Source organism: Pterocles gutturalis, unplaced genomic scaffold (assembly GCF_000699245.1).
Source record: "Pterocles gutturalis isolate BGI_N339 unplaced genomic scaffold, ASM69924v1 scaffold51918, whole genome shotgun sequence".
In the NCBI taxonomy this organism is placed as follows: Eukaryota; Metazoa; Chordata; class Aves; order Pterocliformes; family Pteroclidae; genus Pterocles; species Pterocles gutturalis.
The window spans coordinates 1,219-20,024 of record NW_010125029.1 but is presented as its reverse complement, the minus strand read 5'-3'; the positions used below and the strand labels follow the sequence as shown (position 1 = coordinate 20,024).

The window sequence follows — 18,806 nt, the reverse complement described above, 5'->3', positions numbered from 1 at the left end:
TAACACACACTTCTCCTGCACAGGTAATGCCACTCCACTAATATTTATATTCATACATGCAAAAAAAGCATACACAGATTTTTAAAGAGCAGAGAAACAATTATCAACATCTGAAGTGCCTTCTGTATTATGTAAGGTACCAAGGCTGTTCTGCATCTAACAGTGAGAAGTTTTTCAGCTTCTTTTGGTTTTGTTACATTTCAGTGACACACTGGACCTTGGGAGCAGACGAAAACTCCACTGCAACATGAGACTCACCTGCTCTCTGCTAATCATGGGAGCATTCTGTGTGACACCTTTCTTGTGCCATAGCCAAATTGATCCACTAGCTCTTGGGCGAGCAGACCCGCAGTGTTGGGAATCCTCCTCAGCTGTCTTACTGGAGATGAGGAAGCCTCGCATTTCTGACTCTGTCAGTGGTTTTTGGGACTTTATGATCTTCTTGAAATCATCAGAGAACTTGAAACATGGGGCTCTTTTTTGGGACCTGGCTCAGCTCTTCTGGGATATTTACGTGGACTGCGTGCTCTCCAGAACCCACGGCCTAGGGAGAAGGCAGCTAGCAGAAGATAAACAGAAGATTGCTACTCTGCGTTCTCAGTTCACAGGGAGAAACCAAGGTTACTACTCCTTTAATATAGGTCTCATGGGCAATAACTAGAGTTTATTAGGAAAGAAAAGATATACAGGCTTGAGTTATGTGGTACTAGTACAGAAACAGAGGACACTGCTGCCCAACCACTCTCCAGTCTCCCCAGTCCAATACAGAGCTATGTTTATGTTCAAAGTGATCTCAGTAAAAAATTGACCTTCAAATAAAAGCTGTCGTTAGAGTTCAAGGTAAGTTTCATTTTGGTGGGGAGAAGGGACAGCAGAAAGCAAAACATAGGAGGATTTAAACAAAGAAGGCAGCTCAGCAACTGAACATACAAAGATATTCTTCTACACCAGCATTTTTACCACTGTTGTGCCATGGAGAGGCTAGTTCCAAATTCCTCATTCCAAGAGGCGTGTCACCCCAGGAGCGTATCACACTGGTGCTGCTGGGGAAAACAGCAGTCTTCCAGCAGAAGAGTAAGAGTATGTTTACTTGCCATCTAGTAGTCAACCAGTCAATACTTCCATACTGGTAACTTTGCCCAAGACGCAATGGAAACAGACCTAGGACTCAGATGCGTGCAGGCTCTCAGACGCAGCTACAGCTTCAGGAGGAATAACACTCCCTATGACACCAAGTGCTGCAACTCCTAATTTCCAGGTTCCCAGCCCCAGAGCAGAATACCCAGGTTTTAAGTGTCTCCACATGTGGTAAGGTGAGAGCTGTACAGCAGGATCTGCAAAAGGCAGCATGTCACTTATCCTCCTCATTCCCTGCAGGAATATACAGCATAGCTTTTCCTAAATCTCAGTCCCTTCCAACACTTCATTTCTGATCCTGCTACCAACAGATGCACCCTCCCCTTGAGAATGTGCACTTTCAGAAAGGGGCAGAGGGAGGAGTAGAACTGCTACTGCCATCACCAACAGTATAGCGCAGAGGGCCCACAGGGAGAAGACGGAACTGCCTTCCCCTTGAATGCATTCAGACCCTTGTCTCCACTTTCTAGATCAGTGTCGTAGTTATTCAGATGTTTGGGGAGAATGTCCATGGAATAATGAAGAACCTCTCTGGGCAGTCACTCACTAGAGTGTCTCTAAAAAAGAGACTTGAACTCAGGATTCTTTCACCCCAGGGACACTATATCGCTGGACAGTCCAGCTCTTGCCCACAAACTTTAAATGTTTTGTGTATTGAAAGATAGGATTTGTGATAGGAAAGATGGAGAGGTCCTCACCCCCATTACCTACAGAGAGTATCCTAGCCATTAAGCTAGGAGATAAGAATTGTGTTTGAACCAGTCTCCTCAGACTGAAGGACTCCTCACACACACAGGGCCAGTTTATAAACTCTCAGCCAAACGACTATCTGCATTTTAAAAGCAAGGAGTTGATCCTATCCTGTTCTTGCAAATAATCTGAGCTATCACACAGCTCTGAGAAGATCTTTGCTGTGTTGAGATATGCTAATGGCAGGTAGCAGAGAACACCCTTTTGGTTCCCAAGCAGCGTTAGACATCACAAAAGCAATACATCGCTCAGTCCTGACCACACTGATACACTTTTGGGTGCAAACAGAATGCAGCTTTTTACACAAGGCAGAAGTACTATCAAAAACTGAGAGGCCCACCAGGCTAAAGCACTAGACGAACTTTTGTTTTCAGGATTGCAGCTTTGAATGTCACTGTCTAAATTATCAGCCTTTTGTTTACATGTGGCTCTTCACTTCTATATCACACTGTGATTTTCCCAAACAAAGAGCTTTTGTTCCAGTCAAGATTAAGAGTTACAGTCTAACATATTTTGAAGAATCAAATTATCGGTTTTGCGATTAATACTGACTTTTGTTTACTCCTATATAGAGAGATTTTAAGACACTACTAAGTATTCACACTTTAAGACAAAGATTCCTCCCCTTCTCTATTCTTTTACCTCTTTGTTTTGTGAATTGTAATCATTTAATCTGGTTTCTCTGTACAATTGATTACCATCAGTTAGTAGCATGCAGCTTGTAGTAGTGAGAGCCTAAATTTTATTTTTTGGAGGAACTATCTAACCTCTCATCCAAGTTTCCCAGTTTCTTAACAAAGCCAGTTGTTTTAATCTTTGTAACCCTTCACCCTACTGCCTTGTTTCATCAGTGAAAGCAGAAATCAGTCACTAATAACTGCAGATAGAAATCGCATCCCAGCAAATGAAAAGGAACAGAATTACCGCTTATGCATGATGTACAAGCCTATGTTCTTAGCCCAAAGAGCAGCACTAATGGCATTTGAATGACCTTGTGTACCTCATGTCTACATGGGTGGGTACGAATAGCTTTCAGTAGGCTTGTTTTAGAAGTAAAAAAAATAAAGCAAGATTTTTTTTGCTTTATAGTGTTACTTTTGCAACTGTTGATAAGATCTTTGTTGCTCCATACTTAAGTTTTTCATCTTATTCCTCTTATATAGTCACAATTTCATTTTTTTAAACTGCAAACAGGATCATAAATCAGGAGCAATCTGTAAGCTGCATTCACTGTAGTTTGTTAAACCTATAATTGAATTAGAAAAGCATGACAGAGATCTGAACTTGGCACAGAAATACTGATATTAAGGTGTTATTATTCTAGTATCAGATTTCAGAACTAAAAGGATAAATCCCATTACATCATTGTAAAAATTCAGTATCAGGAATTGAGCTTTTCTAAGAAAAAAACAGAGAAGCCCTCCAAGCCAACCTAGTGAAGTCCTTGGTAAAGCTTCTCAGTAGTTCTGAACAGAGCTACATCATCACACCTAAGAAGTACTTCCACAGTTCCTCATACTTTGCCCTCCTGGGAAGCAAGTCTATTTGAGCGTTCACCACGACAGTCAGTAGTAGAGGTAGTCCAGATCCAGACTTACACGTTCAAACACTGTTTTCTGAACCGACCTAGTCCTAACAGGCTCCTGATTATAGTAACTAACAAGTCTGAAGATACTCTTCAAATGCCATGCAATCCATAAAAAACACAGCAAAATCAGAACAGTTGCATACAAGTTATCCAACAAACTGCCTCAATCCAGCTAACAGCCTACTTAACGCTTTAAAGCATTACAACTTTCCTATATATCCTGCAAAGAAGTGTTAGTCAGCTTTAAACTGAAGCAAGCAGGGAGAGTCCTTTACAGTTACCTAGCCAAGGTGTCTTCGGTAACTCATCCCTTTCCCCTGACAAAAGCCAAACACTATAAAAAAGCAGGTTTCATAAAAAACATTTCCAACATATGACAACACTGGAGTTAGATACATCATAATTGTAACAACTCCTAATGAGCCAAAATAAGACTTAAGAACCCCAAGGAAAACATAGCTTCTTTTATTCCTGAAGAGCAGCTGTACAAGAAGATCTGCCCCAAGAAGCCACATGGCACATCCCCAGTATAAACATTTAAAGCACACAAACACAAAACCCTTTCTGCCTCTTTTCTCCTTACCCAGCAGTCCCCCTGCTACCTCATCACTCAGAGTTGCCACAGCTGCAACATCTCCCTCACAGGTGCAGGTAATTGGTCTCAGATCAGCCCTTGCACTTTGCCTACCTGCCAGGGACAGTCACAAACTTGCTGTCCCATGTCTGCTGGGCTGCACGGTGCCAGGGAGGGTTGTGAGGCAAAGGCTCCTGTATTATGCATTTGAGGTCTGGTAAATAAACACATACTGTGTTAACCAGTTACTTTTTCAGAAGACAGGTGTGTCTAAAAGAAAGAAAGCCAATCTGTTGGCTTTTGAGACCATTGCAAAGAAAATGCCCCATAGTTCCTCCAGGAAATAACAAATGTGCTACTGAGCAGTGTGAGAGATCTCATCCACTGTGCAAGGTTGATGACAAGACAGCCAGTCAGGAAGACTGAGCAGACTTGAGTACTTTGACTCTGCTAATTACAAGTGGAAGAGTTTTATAGAAAGACAGAAGGAAAAGGTCTATGCTGGGGGAAAGGATCAAAGGAACTTGTCACTGAAAGGCAACTTGCAAATGGAGGGATATGGCTATCACCAAAATGAGAGGTTTGGGGGCAATGCCAATAAAATAGAGACCAGTAGCAGCTAAAGACAGAGGAAACATGGATGTGGGGAAACTGAGTATTCAGCTGCTCTTTGCTGTTTGGAAGTTGATTACTTATATGCATTTTCATGTCACTTTTCAGGGATATTTTCTCATATTCAGAGGTCACCAGATCTGAAGAAGAAAGACTTGTTTGAAGATTTAACAAGTATCCCCATGCATAAGAGTAGATCAACATTACTTGGAAGAATCATTGGAAAGCTAGGGAAAAAGAGGAAATGACACATTCAGTCCAAGATATTGATTTATAGGTATTTTTTAACTACTACTCTTTATTTTTTTGCATTTTAATTCTCATTGTTGTTAACTTACATGGTAGAAGAATGCCTGTAACTATAAGCATTGTATCCCTGATTAACTTGGACTTGTGGGGTTTTTTAATTACCTATGAATTTAATCTCCTTAATAAACTGCATGATTTATAAGCAGTTATCTACTTTAATTGGTGTGTACGTCAGGCTTTTTATAAGGCATCTGACCTATTCAAACTATTGTCTTTTGAGTGCCAAAATAGGAAACAACTGATCCTCCAGTAAGACGTAGAAAAGCAAAGCAGGAAGTTGCCAAATGCCTCCACTGGCTCCAAGACGGAACTAGAGTCAAGATGGTGATGTTTTATTGTGAGCGTAGCTATACACTCGTACAAAGCAACCACTGCTGAAAGACCTCATCCTACTAAAGAAAAGTAGTACATATTTTTATATTAAAAATACTTTCAAAAATGTTTTCAGTTTTCCAGTAGGGGCAGGGAAAACTGAGAAAACAGATGAAGCTCTAGCATAGGTCACGCTATGGAGAACATTTGGAAATTGCTGATGTAAAAGAGACAACCTGTGTTATTAATTGTGCTGAAATATAAAAGGGGATGCAATTAGTTATATGTAAACCTGTAAGTGATAAAGTTCCTAAATCACCTCAGGCAATTTATTGTCTCTGAAGATCTCAATTCTATTTTATAACTTAGATCTTGCTTGCTTTTATCCTGATTTCAACAATTTGGTGTGAAAACACAATCAGATTATGCTGATGTTTGGTATTGATTCAGTCACTATGAATTGGGGCCTTCTAGTGTGGCTGTGTTAAGAAAAATCAAGTGCTGTAAGTATGAGATGCAAGCAGATTTTCTGCACAAGAATAATTCAAAATGTCCCTGTGGTTCAAGGGTACTCTCGCCTGTAAACTTCATGGCAGATCTTGGGGTGAGCTGGGATTGTTTTTGCAGATACTGTTCCTGGCTTACTGTTTCTCAGTCTGAGTGTGTCAGAAGGATGGGATGAGCGTGTCTGACTGAGGTTGTTTCATTGTCAGCTGAACTGAGTAACAACAAAATAAAGGCTTTGGGATTTTGTCCCTTTCATCTTACAGGGACCTGGTAGCTAAACAACTGCTTATTAGCACAGGAAAACACTTCTTTGAGTCTTTATGTGTTACCATGAAGTAAGAGTTCATGGTGGTTCAGGAATATATATTTGTAAGGATTTGTGCTCCAGACCTGTTCTATGTTGCATTGGACCAAACTGGTATTTGTCAGCTGTCACTGTTTCCAACCAATTTTAATTCAGATGCACTCACTCTGAAGGAGATTGAAAGCCTCATCAGAAGCTGACTGATATCTTCCCACAATCAAGTTAAGTTCATTTGATTCTTGTTTGTATCTCTTGGCAGTGGTATATTGCAAAAGCTACTAAGCTTCTGTCTCACACTATATTCTGTTTATGTGATAATACAGGTGTATCCACTTTCAAGTGACTTCATCACTATTTGTTTTCTCAGGTCCTCCTCCCTCAATTTTCTTTGCTTTTCACTGTCTTCACCCTTCCTTTGCTAGAGACAAACTACTTGTTATATACCATATACTAGACAAACTTCTAGTCATATACCATCATTTGTTGCTGTAATTCTTGAGTGTTTGCAGTATGTGTAATTAAGGCCTCCTGTGACCAAAACAGAATGGAAAGAACCCGGAATGTTCATTACTATCACTACCACAGTGTAAGGTCTTTCAAGAAGGCGGCTGAGGTGCTACAAACAGCAAACAAGATTTCTAGCCGTTTTAATGAGTCAAGACAGTCCCTTTGTCTTGGTGATTATAATTCATTCTGAAAAATACAAGACCAGGAAAATTTATGTGGAAAATTAAGCTTTCAGCTGAGCAGCTTTTCTTAAGCATTACACTTTTCATTGGCCTTTTCAATTACATCAAGGTAAATCCTGTTTGCTTACACATGAAACAAAGCTTCAGAATATGTAATTTACCTGACTTTTCTTCCAAAGCTTCCAAAACCATTTTGCTTTCACCCAAACAAAGTTTATTTTCTTAGTAATCATAGAAAAAATCCTGTAAAAACTAGGAGTATTTTCTCTCTTGGAAAGCTAGTATAGTTCCAGTGATTCAACTAAAATCCTTGAAAGTATGCAAATTTTCTTGAACCGTAACTGGTTTTGAGCCCACATGCACATACTCATTCACTATTTTTTATGCACCTCTTGCATAGAACAGTGATAGTAAGTGGCTGAATCTAAAATTTTTCTCCCTGACGTGGTACTGCATTATTTCTATTTCTCAGATCTTTAAAATACTTCTGAGCATTATCAGAAAAAAATATTTTCGTTGTTGCTGTCATCAACAAGAGATACATCATAATTCAACTATAGCATATCAACAGCTAAAGAGAGAGCAATGGGCAATCAGTTGCACTGCTGAGGATTAATACTTGGTAAATTTGCCATTAGTTCTCATTGTCACTTAACAAATAGTTAACAATTGAAAGAAGTACATCTGATAATAACATGCAAATTATTAACATGCTGTATCTTAACCCATTACCTCAACCTTCAGAACTGCTGTCACTAAAACAATATGCACTTGATTACACTATCATCACGGTCTATACTAATGTACCTCACTGAGCTGGACTGCAGTAAGAAATGTAGCAAACAAGCAGCAATGAAAGAAGTGAGCATCTACTTGTTTTCTTCTAAGAATGACCTAAATTCTAAGGCTTTCACTCACCCACCATTCTAAGAAATGAAGCTAGCCTGTAATGAATGGATCAGAGCAGTATGCAATGTTTTGTTTATGTTGCATCTTCCTTTCTCTTCAAACCCCAGCCTGTTTCCCTGCTGATGGCTGATAGATGCTTTGTAATTTCAGCAAGTACAACCTGCTACCTACAGCCAATCATCTGTTTATAAACTTCTGTGCAGCTTATATGTTTACTTACATCCATAGATATGCCTGTATCTGTGTGTACAGGCTTGATAAGTATTTTTAATACTCTGGAAGTTTTAGATATGTTCCACCAAATACAAAGTACTAGTAACCACGGAAAATATTACTTTTCTCACATTTTAGATGCTGCAGGTAAAATGACATTCTTATTAACCATTCTATACTAAACTTTACATTCTTATTAACTGTTCTATGCTAATATGTAAGTTAATCAATAATGGAAAGGCTCTTCTAAAGCAATCACATTCCTCTAAATGTTCAAAGCATCTTTTCCTTTAAATATGAATTGAGTAGTTTGGAAAAATATTAATATGTAAATATCAAGTATTGAGAAGCCTGACAGTTAAGAACTTATTCCTTCCTTTAGTCTAAGAAACAATGATGTGATAGAAAATACATCACTGAAACCAGTTGACTCAAGCCAACTCTCATATAAAAAATAAGTGTTTCTGAAACACAAGCCATTACTGATTATAGCAGTAGGAAGAGAGGACAGGGCAGAACAGTTGTGAAAGCCAGAGTAACGTTAGTGAAGATGTGTTGATTTTTATCAGCTGGGCCAGCTTCTACTGCACAGGAGCTGGAAACCACCAACAGAAAAAGAACATCATTCTCTATTTATGATTCCTGGTGAAGTCAGTAAAGACAGAAATCTGTTATGCTGGGTTATAACAATGCAACATCTGGGACACTTTGCAGAGTCTGACATGGCATCAATTACCTTCAATAGTTCAGTGAGCCTGTAAGGTGAATGGTAGTTTCCATCATTTACAAGCTGGTGAAGTTACTTGGTTGATGAGGTCAGAAAAGGATCTGCAAACATGTTCAGCTGTAGAGAAGAACTCCTGCTGCAAAGCAGACTGTTGGGCTAAAAAGTAGAGCAGATATTAAGTCTTTCAGAGCATCTGGATGCTGCTAGAACCCTGAAAAACTCTCTATAAGTCAATAATTTAAGATAACTCTAGTTAACAGCAGCTTTTTCTATCTATTTCTATCTATTTCTATCTATTACATCCTCACTATCAAAAGTGTGGCATCCTGACTGTTGAACAAAGCTCTCCTGTGTAAGACCATCAATTACAAAGGGATTTGTTACTGCTGTAAATCTGCCTGGGACTAGAGTGCCACAGAAGTGGCAACAGAAAAGACCTCCAGTGCCCTCACCAGTGTAAGTCTGCTTCTTAATTGACTACGGAGACTAATTTCCTCTTATGCACTTTGACTCATCCTGTTTCAAATTAGTCCAACATTAGGGACTATATTCCACCTTACAGGAAGATGTTCTACCTTATAGTATAGAGCTAGAGTACTTCTACAATGGCAAAGGCAAGATTCTGAGTTTCCTCTGATGATTATGAACAATATTATAAACTGGATGAAGGTGAGAAGATAGTGTCAGGATAACTGGAAGAACTTATACCTGGTTGGGCTTGGAGAGACAACGCATCCTTCAGTTTTATCACTAGCTGCTGCAGTTCCACTTCCTCACTGACTTCCTTCTCATCAGGTGGTATCTGCACAGCAGTGGGAGTAAGAACTGTATTCCTTGTGATGCCACTGAGGGAGTTTTCTGTCAATTCAGGCAGATGTGTTTGATTCTCTTTTGCTTTTTTATACAGTCCCATAAAAGGTCTGTTGTTCTCCAGGGGCACTGACTCCAGTGGGTTTTCTGAGAACATAAAGTCCACTGCAGCAGGAACCTCAGGTATCTGTAAAAGCTGGATTCTATTTGCAGAGTTGGGGGGATTCAAAGATTTCCAGTCTGCACATGTTCTGGAAGTAGGCCTTATTTGAGCAGGGTTTAATCCATCATGTATTCTCCTTTCTGGCAGGACATATGTATTTCTTGGCATCATATTCTGACACTGTGCAAAAGGATGCTCTGACGACTGTAACATTGTCTACAATAGACAAAACACAGAAACTACATTGAGAAAATAATTGATAATTTGGGTTGCTGGTAGTACTAAAATAGATAGGAAAATAATTTTGGGTCAGAAGAATAATTTTTTTTTAAATTTCTGGTGAACTAAATAAATTATTTTCACAAATAAAATATTTTCCTGCAATAAAATAAAACTTGGTGTTTGAGTTTGGACAAATCTATGTGGCCATTTTTTCCACAGCTCCAATTTGAAGATATTATATGCTCTAATGCCATTGAAAATTTGGAATAATAATGTTCCAAGAGTAAATTTGCAGGAAAATTGTTCTAAAATAATTAAACTATGGGGAAAAATATATGTGTATATTAAACACATGCAAAACACCTGAGGCTGTTAACATTTGAAATTCCAAAACTAGGTTGGTTGTCAATGCCACAATTGTACTTGGAATTTTCTAGACAGAAGTGTGATAGCAAATACCATCCACTGCATGAAAGCTGAGTCTGATGTAACTGGGATGCACCGAGCTGCCTGTGCACGCACATAACACTTAGCTGCATGTGTGCAGCCAGTCCTGCATGTTGCAGACAGGGCAGCGTCACAGCATACACACAGGATAGTGTGACATGCCAAGTCATACTGGACTCCACGTGCAAGTGATATAAAGCTGACCAAGTGTGCACTGCCACTGCAGATGTGTCTGGCTTTTCTCTATGTTTGACCATCCCTGAGAAACACTCTGAACACAGCGTTACAGAAAGTGTTACAAAAATGCTGTAGGCACCAAATATGTATGCATTCCCTGTGAAATAAAGGCCTTTTTAGAACCTCAGAGATACTTGAACAAGAGTTAATACAATTGAAAAGAAATAAAATATTTTCTGTAAAAGGTCTGTATTACATCCCGGTACAAGACAGCAACTACAAATGACACAAGTATTTTAATTTATTCAATGCCAATACAGGATTCTTCTCTAAATAAAAGACTGCAAAGAAGTATCTAACAGTTCTGTTGGAAACCATTTTCTCACTCTTATTGGAATACCCTCTCATTATTTTAATTGCAGTAGTATCTATACATCCCAGACATGGATGTCTGTGCTAGATGTTAAATATATACAGAATGACAAGAAAATCGCTGCTGCAAAGAGCCTGTCTGCTTTCTCCGAAGACAAGAACCTAAGATGACTGAACAGACAAGAGGAAGGTGCACAAAATAGTATCAAGAGTCTGGCCTCCAGGAAAAGGAGTAGTTAGTGTTCAGTAATTGCCCCTAGGATTCTTGGTATATTTATCACTATACCTTTACTTCTTGCTTCATTTGCTGCAGCTTCATTTGCAGGTTTTCATGGCTTGCTTTCAGGCTCTGGAGCTTTGCCTCTATTTTGCAGCTTTTGTCTTCCTGGCAGTTGTGAAGAAATTGCATTTTGTCCTTCCATTTGTTGAACTGCTTCTTCATGTACCTGCCAGGGATGCAGGAAGGAGGGTTTTTTGCTAGATCACACACACACAAATATATGCAATCATGGAAAAGAGCAAATACTGTAGCACAAACTTTCTTCTCTTCATCAGTTCAGGAGATTTTTATCAGCTTTGGGGTTAGAGGCCAGTATTTCAGGAACTGGGCTGTATCCATGGAATTAGCAAAAACAGGAGTGTTCTAGATGAGGAAAGGTGTGAGCTGAGTGGAACTGTGGACAGGACTGAGCCTTGCATCTTGGGGTTCTACTTCTCCCACAAAGGTGGCTGCAACAGGAGATCCATTATAGCAGTCCCTCTGTCTAGAAGCAAACCACTTACAGCAACTCCCTGACCTACAAAAGATTCCTATTATTTCCCGCTGTGCAATAAAGGAGTAAAAGCAGCTTCTACCCCTTTGATTGAGTTCCTTCCTGCTCCTGGTATTTCACGTCACTTGTTTGATGATACCAACAGTTTCTGCAGAGATCACTTATCCCGGAAAAAATACTGTGATTTTTGTAATGAGAAGTGCCACCCTGCCATGCACACCAGAGAAGATTTAGAAATTACCTACTCAGAGCATAGTATGACAAAAATACCACCCACATGTCTGTCCTAGAGTTGGAATTTCTCTACGAAATCAGGGTAGAAACACAGTTTTGTCTTCCCCACAGCTGAGGTGGAGACAGACAGAAAAGCTTCTTAACACTACAGCCATAAACTTCATCATATCACGCGGCTGAAATAGTTAACTCCCTTGCTTAGTTACATCCAGAAATTCACCTGATTCACTTTCTTTTGGGTGTGCATTGGCTCACAGACAAGAACCCCATCAGTTTTACTGTCGTTCTCCTTCTCATTATACAAGATTTGTCTGAATGGGACAGCAAGTCAGACCATTTATAAAGTTAAAATTGTTATTACGGTGGTCCCTTATAATAAGCATTTAATGGGTCTTACTGTAAAATGCTGACTACCTTAAACTAACTCAGAGCCCAGTTCTGTGATCCACAAATAAGAACAAAGAGCTTCCCATGAGTACTGTGATTCATTCACAGTTATATGACAGGCACTGTGTCACAGGGTGATGCAATATTTCAGGAGCAGGCTTCCCAGATACCCTCTCAACTATTGCTAATCTAAAGCAAAGCTGAAGATCTTTGCCATATCTCTTTATGTTCCCACGTGAGAACAGTGAGAACATAGGCAAGGACAGAGACTTACAATGAAACTGCAATTGCTTTGCTCTAGTCTTGAAGTGCCCTTGTATGAATTTGGAGCAGCAATTGTATATTGACTTATTAGAATGAAACAAAACAGGAACAGAGGTAACTGAACATACTGAAGGAAATAAAGAGAGTAGATTCAGGATCAAATTCTACCCTTTGCTATAAATTCCACTGGTTTCAGAGTTCACAGACATTATTATATCTACCATACATTCATATATAACTACAAAAATGAAGGAGGGGAAAGCAAAATTGAAAGTAAAAAGGTAAGCATGGTTGCCCATACACCAACACCCCTACACCCCACCCTGCCAAACAAACCAACCACCCAAGAAATTTGTAGTTTAGGAATTAATACTTTATTGTGTAAAAGGTTTGAATATCAGAAGGGACTTCTGTGATAATCTAAGTTGTGGATTTTTTACCAATAGCTTTTGTGTTAAGCCTGTATAGCTTACAGCATATATTTTAGAAAGATATCCCACCTTGATTCAAAATCTTAATGTGAATTATGGAATTTGTTTTGATGAAGCCTTATTCAGAAAAAAATTGGAAAAGTATGCTATTCTGATATTTTAATGTGAATGAATATTTTTCTCTTAAAAATGACTATTAGAAATGTTAACTAACAAATGCAGAAATGCTGATGAAATCAAAACAAAACATTTTGCTTTGCCAGAAACTGTTTTTACAGTAATCTCCATTTACACTTTTTGTTGCTGAATTTTTATCATTCATTCCCATTTGATAGGATTTTTTTTTAAATCTCAAAATCTCTAAAGTATGGAAAAATCGTTTGTCTTCTAGCTCTTCAGTGGAGCAGCATTGCCCATCAGTCTTCAATCACTATACTATTGCATTTACCCACCTGCTTTCACTATGAATGTTTTTGATGGATTCATGCATTTTTAACACATCTTCGAAAGAGGCTATTGCCTATAACAAAAAAGAGAAAAGTATCTGTTCATAACTTTATCAGCAATAACATTTAATTTTCTATGCAAATTTTGCTGTAAGAGGGCATGACAAATTTGGGATTTGGTCTCTTTTACATATATACTAATTAACTTTTATGTAACTGATGGCAATCAACTGATGCATTAAAGTATTTCTAGTGCCTGTTAGAATAGACTGTAAAATTTACTCTGTAGAACAAGTTCTTTGTCCTATGACAAACTTTAACCATATGAGAATTTGTTTTGTTTTAAATTAGAACAAAAAACTCATTCCCTGGAATTTCTGCAAAATGGAATATTCAGATTTGGGAACAGTCTCTTGCAAGTCACAAACTGCTTTGGGACAAGGAGATGGAAGGAGACAGAGTGGATGTAGAAAAGAGAAGAGAAACTCTTGGTCTTTGGATGGAAGTAGCAGTCTCTGGGCCATGCAGGGGACAGTAGCCTAGAAGTCAGTGAGACAAACACTTCCCATGTAAGCTGCTTTACAGGCATGGTATAAGCTGGGCTGGAATCAGGGCTGCCAGGAAGTTCTGAGACTAAGAGCTGGGTCCCCAGGATCTCCAAGCTCATGGATTCTGTTTAAAAGCTATCATTGGACTTCCGGTCTGGATCTTTTTAAGCAACATGGAAATAATCTGCACTACAAGATTTTGGAAATCAGTACAAAACTTCTCAAAAAGAATTCTCAGCTGAGAGCAAAAATGAGCAAGAGAGCAATGCATGTGACAGAATCCCACTAGAGCGATGTAAGACCCATCTTGCTGTTTTCTAATATGACAAATGCCAGCCATCAAAATTATATGCTTAAGCAGTGTCTGCCCACAGCTTCTCCTGCAGATACATTGCTGGCTTGCACTAACCTTGAGCTGGGCAGCGGAGTCCTAAAAGACAGGTCTTCCAAAGGGCAGCACAGGAGTAGCAGCCAAAGGAGCAACCTGACACACACAGACTAGTTCTCAGTTACTGCACCCTTGGCTTCTGGGAAGAACAAGATGAGTGGATGACACAAACTTGTCTGAACACAACTCAGTGTTCCCTATATTCCGAGTATGTGCAGAGCTACCAACCTCTCAAATAAATATAGAAACAAAAACCTGCTCTGTACTTATTTTTATCTACAGTGTCCTACCCACTCCTCTAGCATTGCTTCTATGCAGGGAACCTGGAAATGAATTAGTGGAGAGCTTTTATGCATGAGCTATTTCAGTTGGAGTGGACACTAGTCTGGGTTTATCTTTAAGAAGGGCCCATTCACCTCTTGCTATTTCCATGGTGACAAAAATGGCCTGAGACTAATAAGAATTAAGGCATCTTTCCTTGACATCTGCTTGCAGTAGGAGAACATTAGCAGCAGGTTGAAGGAGGTGATTCTTCCCCTCTGCTCTGCTCCCATAAGACCCCACCTCGAGTACTGTGTTCAGATGTGGGGCCCCCAACATAAAAAAGACATGGACCTGTTGGAGAGAGTCCAGAGGAGAGCCATGAAATTGGTCAAAGGGCTGGAGCGCCTCCCCTGTGAGGACAGGCTGAAAGAATTGGGGTTGTTCAGCCTGAAGAAGAGAAGGCTCTGAGGAGACTTAATAGCAGCCTACCAGTACCTGAAGGGGGCTACAGGAGAGATGGGGAGGCACTCTTTATCAGGGAGTGTAGTGAGAGGACAAGGGGTAACGGCTATAAGCTGAAAGAGGGTAGATTTAGACTAGACATTAGGAAGAAATTCACTGTGAGGGTGGTGAGACACTGGAACAGGTTGCCCAGGGAAGTTGTGGATGCCCCATCCCTGGAGGTGTTCAAGGCCAGGCTGGATGAGGCTTTGAGCAACCTGGTCTCGTGGAAGGTGTCCCTGCCCATGGCAGGGCGATTGGAATTTGATGATCTTTAAGGTCCCTTCCAACCCTAGCCATTCTATGATTCTATGACATGATGGCATTTTTTACTGTCTGAATAGAGAGAGGACTCCAGTCTTAGCTAGTCTTTAATGTTTTAATCTAAGACAACTTGTACAAAAAATATAACAGAGCAAACATTCTTGCAAATGCTTCTGAAGGTCATGGAAGTCAAGGAGTTAGTCACCAATCTTGGGAAGGTATCAAATTCAAGCTTCACTAGATTTTCAGATTCCACATTTTTTTCCATAAGTGAGAAATTAACAGAAAGGTTAAGCTGCCCATTACATTTTTTTTTCCATTGGTAATTAGAAGGTAATTAGTTAACTTGGTAAGTCTTCTTCACAGCTTTAGCATTATTACAGCTTATGTTTTGTTCACCTGAGCTTTTGTCTTGCCTTGCTCTGATGTCTTGCTGTTATTCTCATTCTTCTGCATTACAGTTCTGTTTTCAGATATGAATTTGTGTGACTCCAGGACAGGTCTGTCCACTGGGAAAGACAGGTTTTCAGGGCCAGGTAGTGGTGAAGCAATGAGTTCTGCAGAGGGACTGTATACCAACAGAGAAATAATGTAGAGAAAGGATTGAGCCTTATATGGTCTTAGTACCCAGAAAGATAAAAATAAAACTAATGCACTGTAAGTAGACAGACAGATATGCTATTGACTAAGCAAGAAGTATGGTTTAGCTATGCCTGTTGGCATATTTTGTCCGGAAGAATGAAATTCCTGAAAACAAATTCCATTCTCTCAACAGTCTCAACAAGAGGTTCTTCTTTTCACCCATTTAGTATCAGTGCAATGTGCTGCTTCTCTTTTTGGTTTCCTTTAGCCAAGAGCTAAATACATTGGGAAATTCAACTAGATAAAGATAGCAAAGGGCCAGATATCCTGCTGTTCAGTCCATTCTATGCTAGGAAAATCCCACAGTGACACCGCTAACGGCAACCCCAAATTCTTCTTTCTCTTATTGCTACCCAAGCAGTAGGTAAGCAAAACTCCCCAGAATTACAGAGAAATCTTGATTGCTCACAGAAGGATTAAATAACATTCAAAATGAATATTTTTTTTTTTTGTTGCTAAATACAAGTGGGGAAATTTTAGCAATGGAAATTGTTTTGCATTTCACCATATTCTAAAAAACAAACACTGAAATAATATTCTCCATGGGAATCACTGTAACTATCATCCATTGGTCTTACTGTATATTAAAAATTGGTTTCTTATAGCAATGTACTTACCTAGCAGTGTAGCACAATCAAGTTTTATAAACAGCTCCTTCGCATAAGGATTAAATTAATTCTTTCAGAAAGAAGTGACCATTTTTCCCCTATTTCAGTCTCACTCTTCAGTGAGACTTATTTGGAGAACACATGTGAGATATAAGAGAATTGCTAGGTGTTTATACAACTAGGAAGGAATCTCACCCTTTGTACGTTTGTAGTGCTTATCTTGTATAATCCTTCCCTTCAGTTTTGACACCTATATATCAGCTAAAATCTCAGAGCAAGGAAGGAGAAACTATAGGGAAAAATCACAACATGACCTCCAATGCTCATTATTAGCCACTGTGATCACTGGAAATACAGTAATGAATTTACACATTAATTAAAAGCACACACAACAGAATTGATCTGAAAGAACTGGAATGGTGAGACCAGCTACTCACTATTGTGAGTAATCCCATGGGACTGCAAGTCCATGGGACTTGGGTAGAATGACTGTCAGTGAACGCACTGTGGGTCACATATGGAAAATATTCACAGTTAATTTCCAATGAATTTGTCACAGAAGAGGTGTTTAAGAACCCATGCAATTGTGACAGGTACTAAATATTTGCAATGCTTGACCCTGGACTGAGCACAAGAAATGGCATGGAGAAAAAAAGATGACATAAGGAAGGAGGGAAGGAAGACAGAAGTATGTTATATTTTATAAGACAACTGGTCATTAAGTTGTCAGCATGGTAATCATGGTTAAGCTCCAGAGCAATGTGCAGCAACTTTCCATTTATGCTTTCCCTTTTTAATGGAAAATCCATGACATGGTGTTTGTCATAACAAAATCAGTTACTCAAAGGACAAAACCAAGCAATATCCCACAGCCTGGCATATTATTCAGAGATTATAAACTCATCAGAAACAGAAACTCACAAAGTCTTTTTATGAGCAGGAAAGTGCCTCTCCTCCACTACCTCCAGAGCCCTCCTTCTCTGAGCCTCCTTTCTTCTGCAGCGCTGTTGAAACAGGTTATTCCTGATGGTGCGGAGAAAATGCTTTGCATTTGCCTTTGCTGACATCTATTGGAATGAGGGATAATAAAGAAGGGAGTGAAGTTTCAAACAGGTGCTGCCCATAAGTAGATACAATCCAAGGCAAAAGAAAGACATAAGAAAGAAAAGGTCCATCTGTTCAACAATTGAAGAGGCTCATGGCTGCTATCTGAGCCCTAGAAGGGGAGCTGGGGTAGATGACGATGCAGGACCACAGGCAAGGTAGGCTCCAGTTCTGCTGGGTAAGCAAAGGACTGGAGCATCCCTGGAAGTGTTCAAGAAACATGTAGATGTGGTGCTTCAGGACATGGTTTAGTGGGTTAGGTGGTGTTGGGTTGATGGTTGGACTTGATATCCTTGAGGTCTTTCCTAGCCTTAATGATTCTATGGTTCTATGACTCTCCCTGGGCCAAATTCAGGCAGCCTGGAATGCCTAACACAGGATTTTGGCAATTACAATGATTAAGCTCACAGTCAGAACACTAATTCTGCCTGACTAGTATCTAAGTTCCCTCTTGATGAATGGGAAGAAGTACTTTTATAGTTATATGAAGTGTTAAGCCTTTTATGCTTCACATCCTCCTCATACAATACAGTACAAACCATGCTTCCATCTATTACGGCAATGTCAGGCTCAGGTACAACAATTAAGCTCAGCAGCTCTATTATAGGACACAAACCAATTCTGCCCCAGTAGGTGACTGCCACAGAACACGGGGTGAGCCCTGACAGACTGAGCAGAAAAACACAAAGAAAACATATAGCATGCCTCCTACTCGTTTCTCAACATGGTAATAACATTACCACAAGGTGTCAGCACAGTAAGAGAAAACCAGTGCCGATATTTCAAATCCCCACTTGGCAGCCCACTCCCTGATAAAAGTCAATGTGAAAACTTACCCAGTCAAGGACAGCATCTCTGTTAAGAGTGGAAGGTATGGGGAAGGTGTCTTACTACTGATTCTTTTATACTCCAAACAAAAGATATACCAATAGTATCTGTCATAGCTTATCTTTTTAATTTTTGGTATAGGTTTTGGCCACTAAAGTAATATTTACATAGCTATTGTTAGAGTAGGGCTTCATAAAGGAAATCTAAGTTCAGTGATCCATTTGCAATATTGCAGCAAAAATGTGGGAAAGCTCAATGTCAGACAGAATAGGAAGGGAAGGGGACTTCACTTTAAAACAAAA

General features: G+C 39.5%; 2 protein-coding genes across 2 annotated transcripts; one reads left to right on the top strand and one right to left on the bottom strand.

Moving 5' to 3' along the window:
* The first annotated feature begins 218 nt into the window (after positions 1-218).
* Positions 219-4,909, top strand: LOC104465376. Its single transcript, XM_010078395.1, has 2 exons — positions 219-620; positions 4,770-4,909. Exons 1-2 carry the CDS (start codon positions 248-250, stop codon positions 4,907-4,909), a joined length of 513 nt encoding a protein of 170 aa, XP_010076697.1. The 5' UTR covers positions 219-247.
* A 3,774-nt stretch (positions 4,910-8,683) lies between these two features.
* Positions 8,684-17,639, bottom strand: LOC104465375 (dystrotelin-like; the record flags this gene model as incomplete). Its single annotated transcript, XM_010078394.1, has 6 exons — positions 8,684-8,787; positions 9,340-9,820; positions 11,109-11,268; positions 13,364-13,431; positions 15,722-15,890; positions 17,494-17,639. Coding segments are annotated over 6 exons (1,128 nt in total), but the record flags the coding sequence as incomplete, so codon positions are not given.
* Positions 17,640-18,806: the final 1,167 nt, after the last annotated feature.

Excerpts from the sequence above, each read along its gene's own strand:
- LOC104465376 (XM_010078395.1), top strand. The coding sequence starts at position 248 with ATGAGACTCACCTGCTCTCTGCTAATCATGGGAGCATTCTGTGTGACA. Across the intron at positions 621-4,769 it reads GTTCACAGGGAGAAACCAAG|GGATATTTTCTCATATTCAG; the intron begins GTTACTACTCCT and ends GTCACTTTTCAG.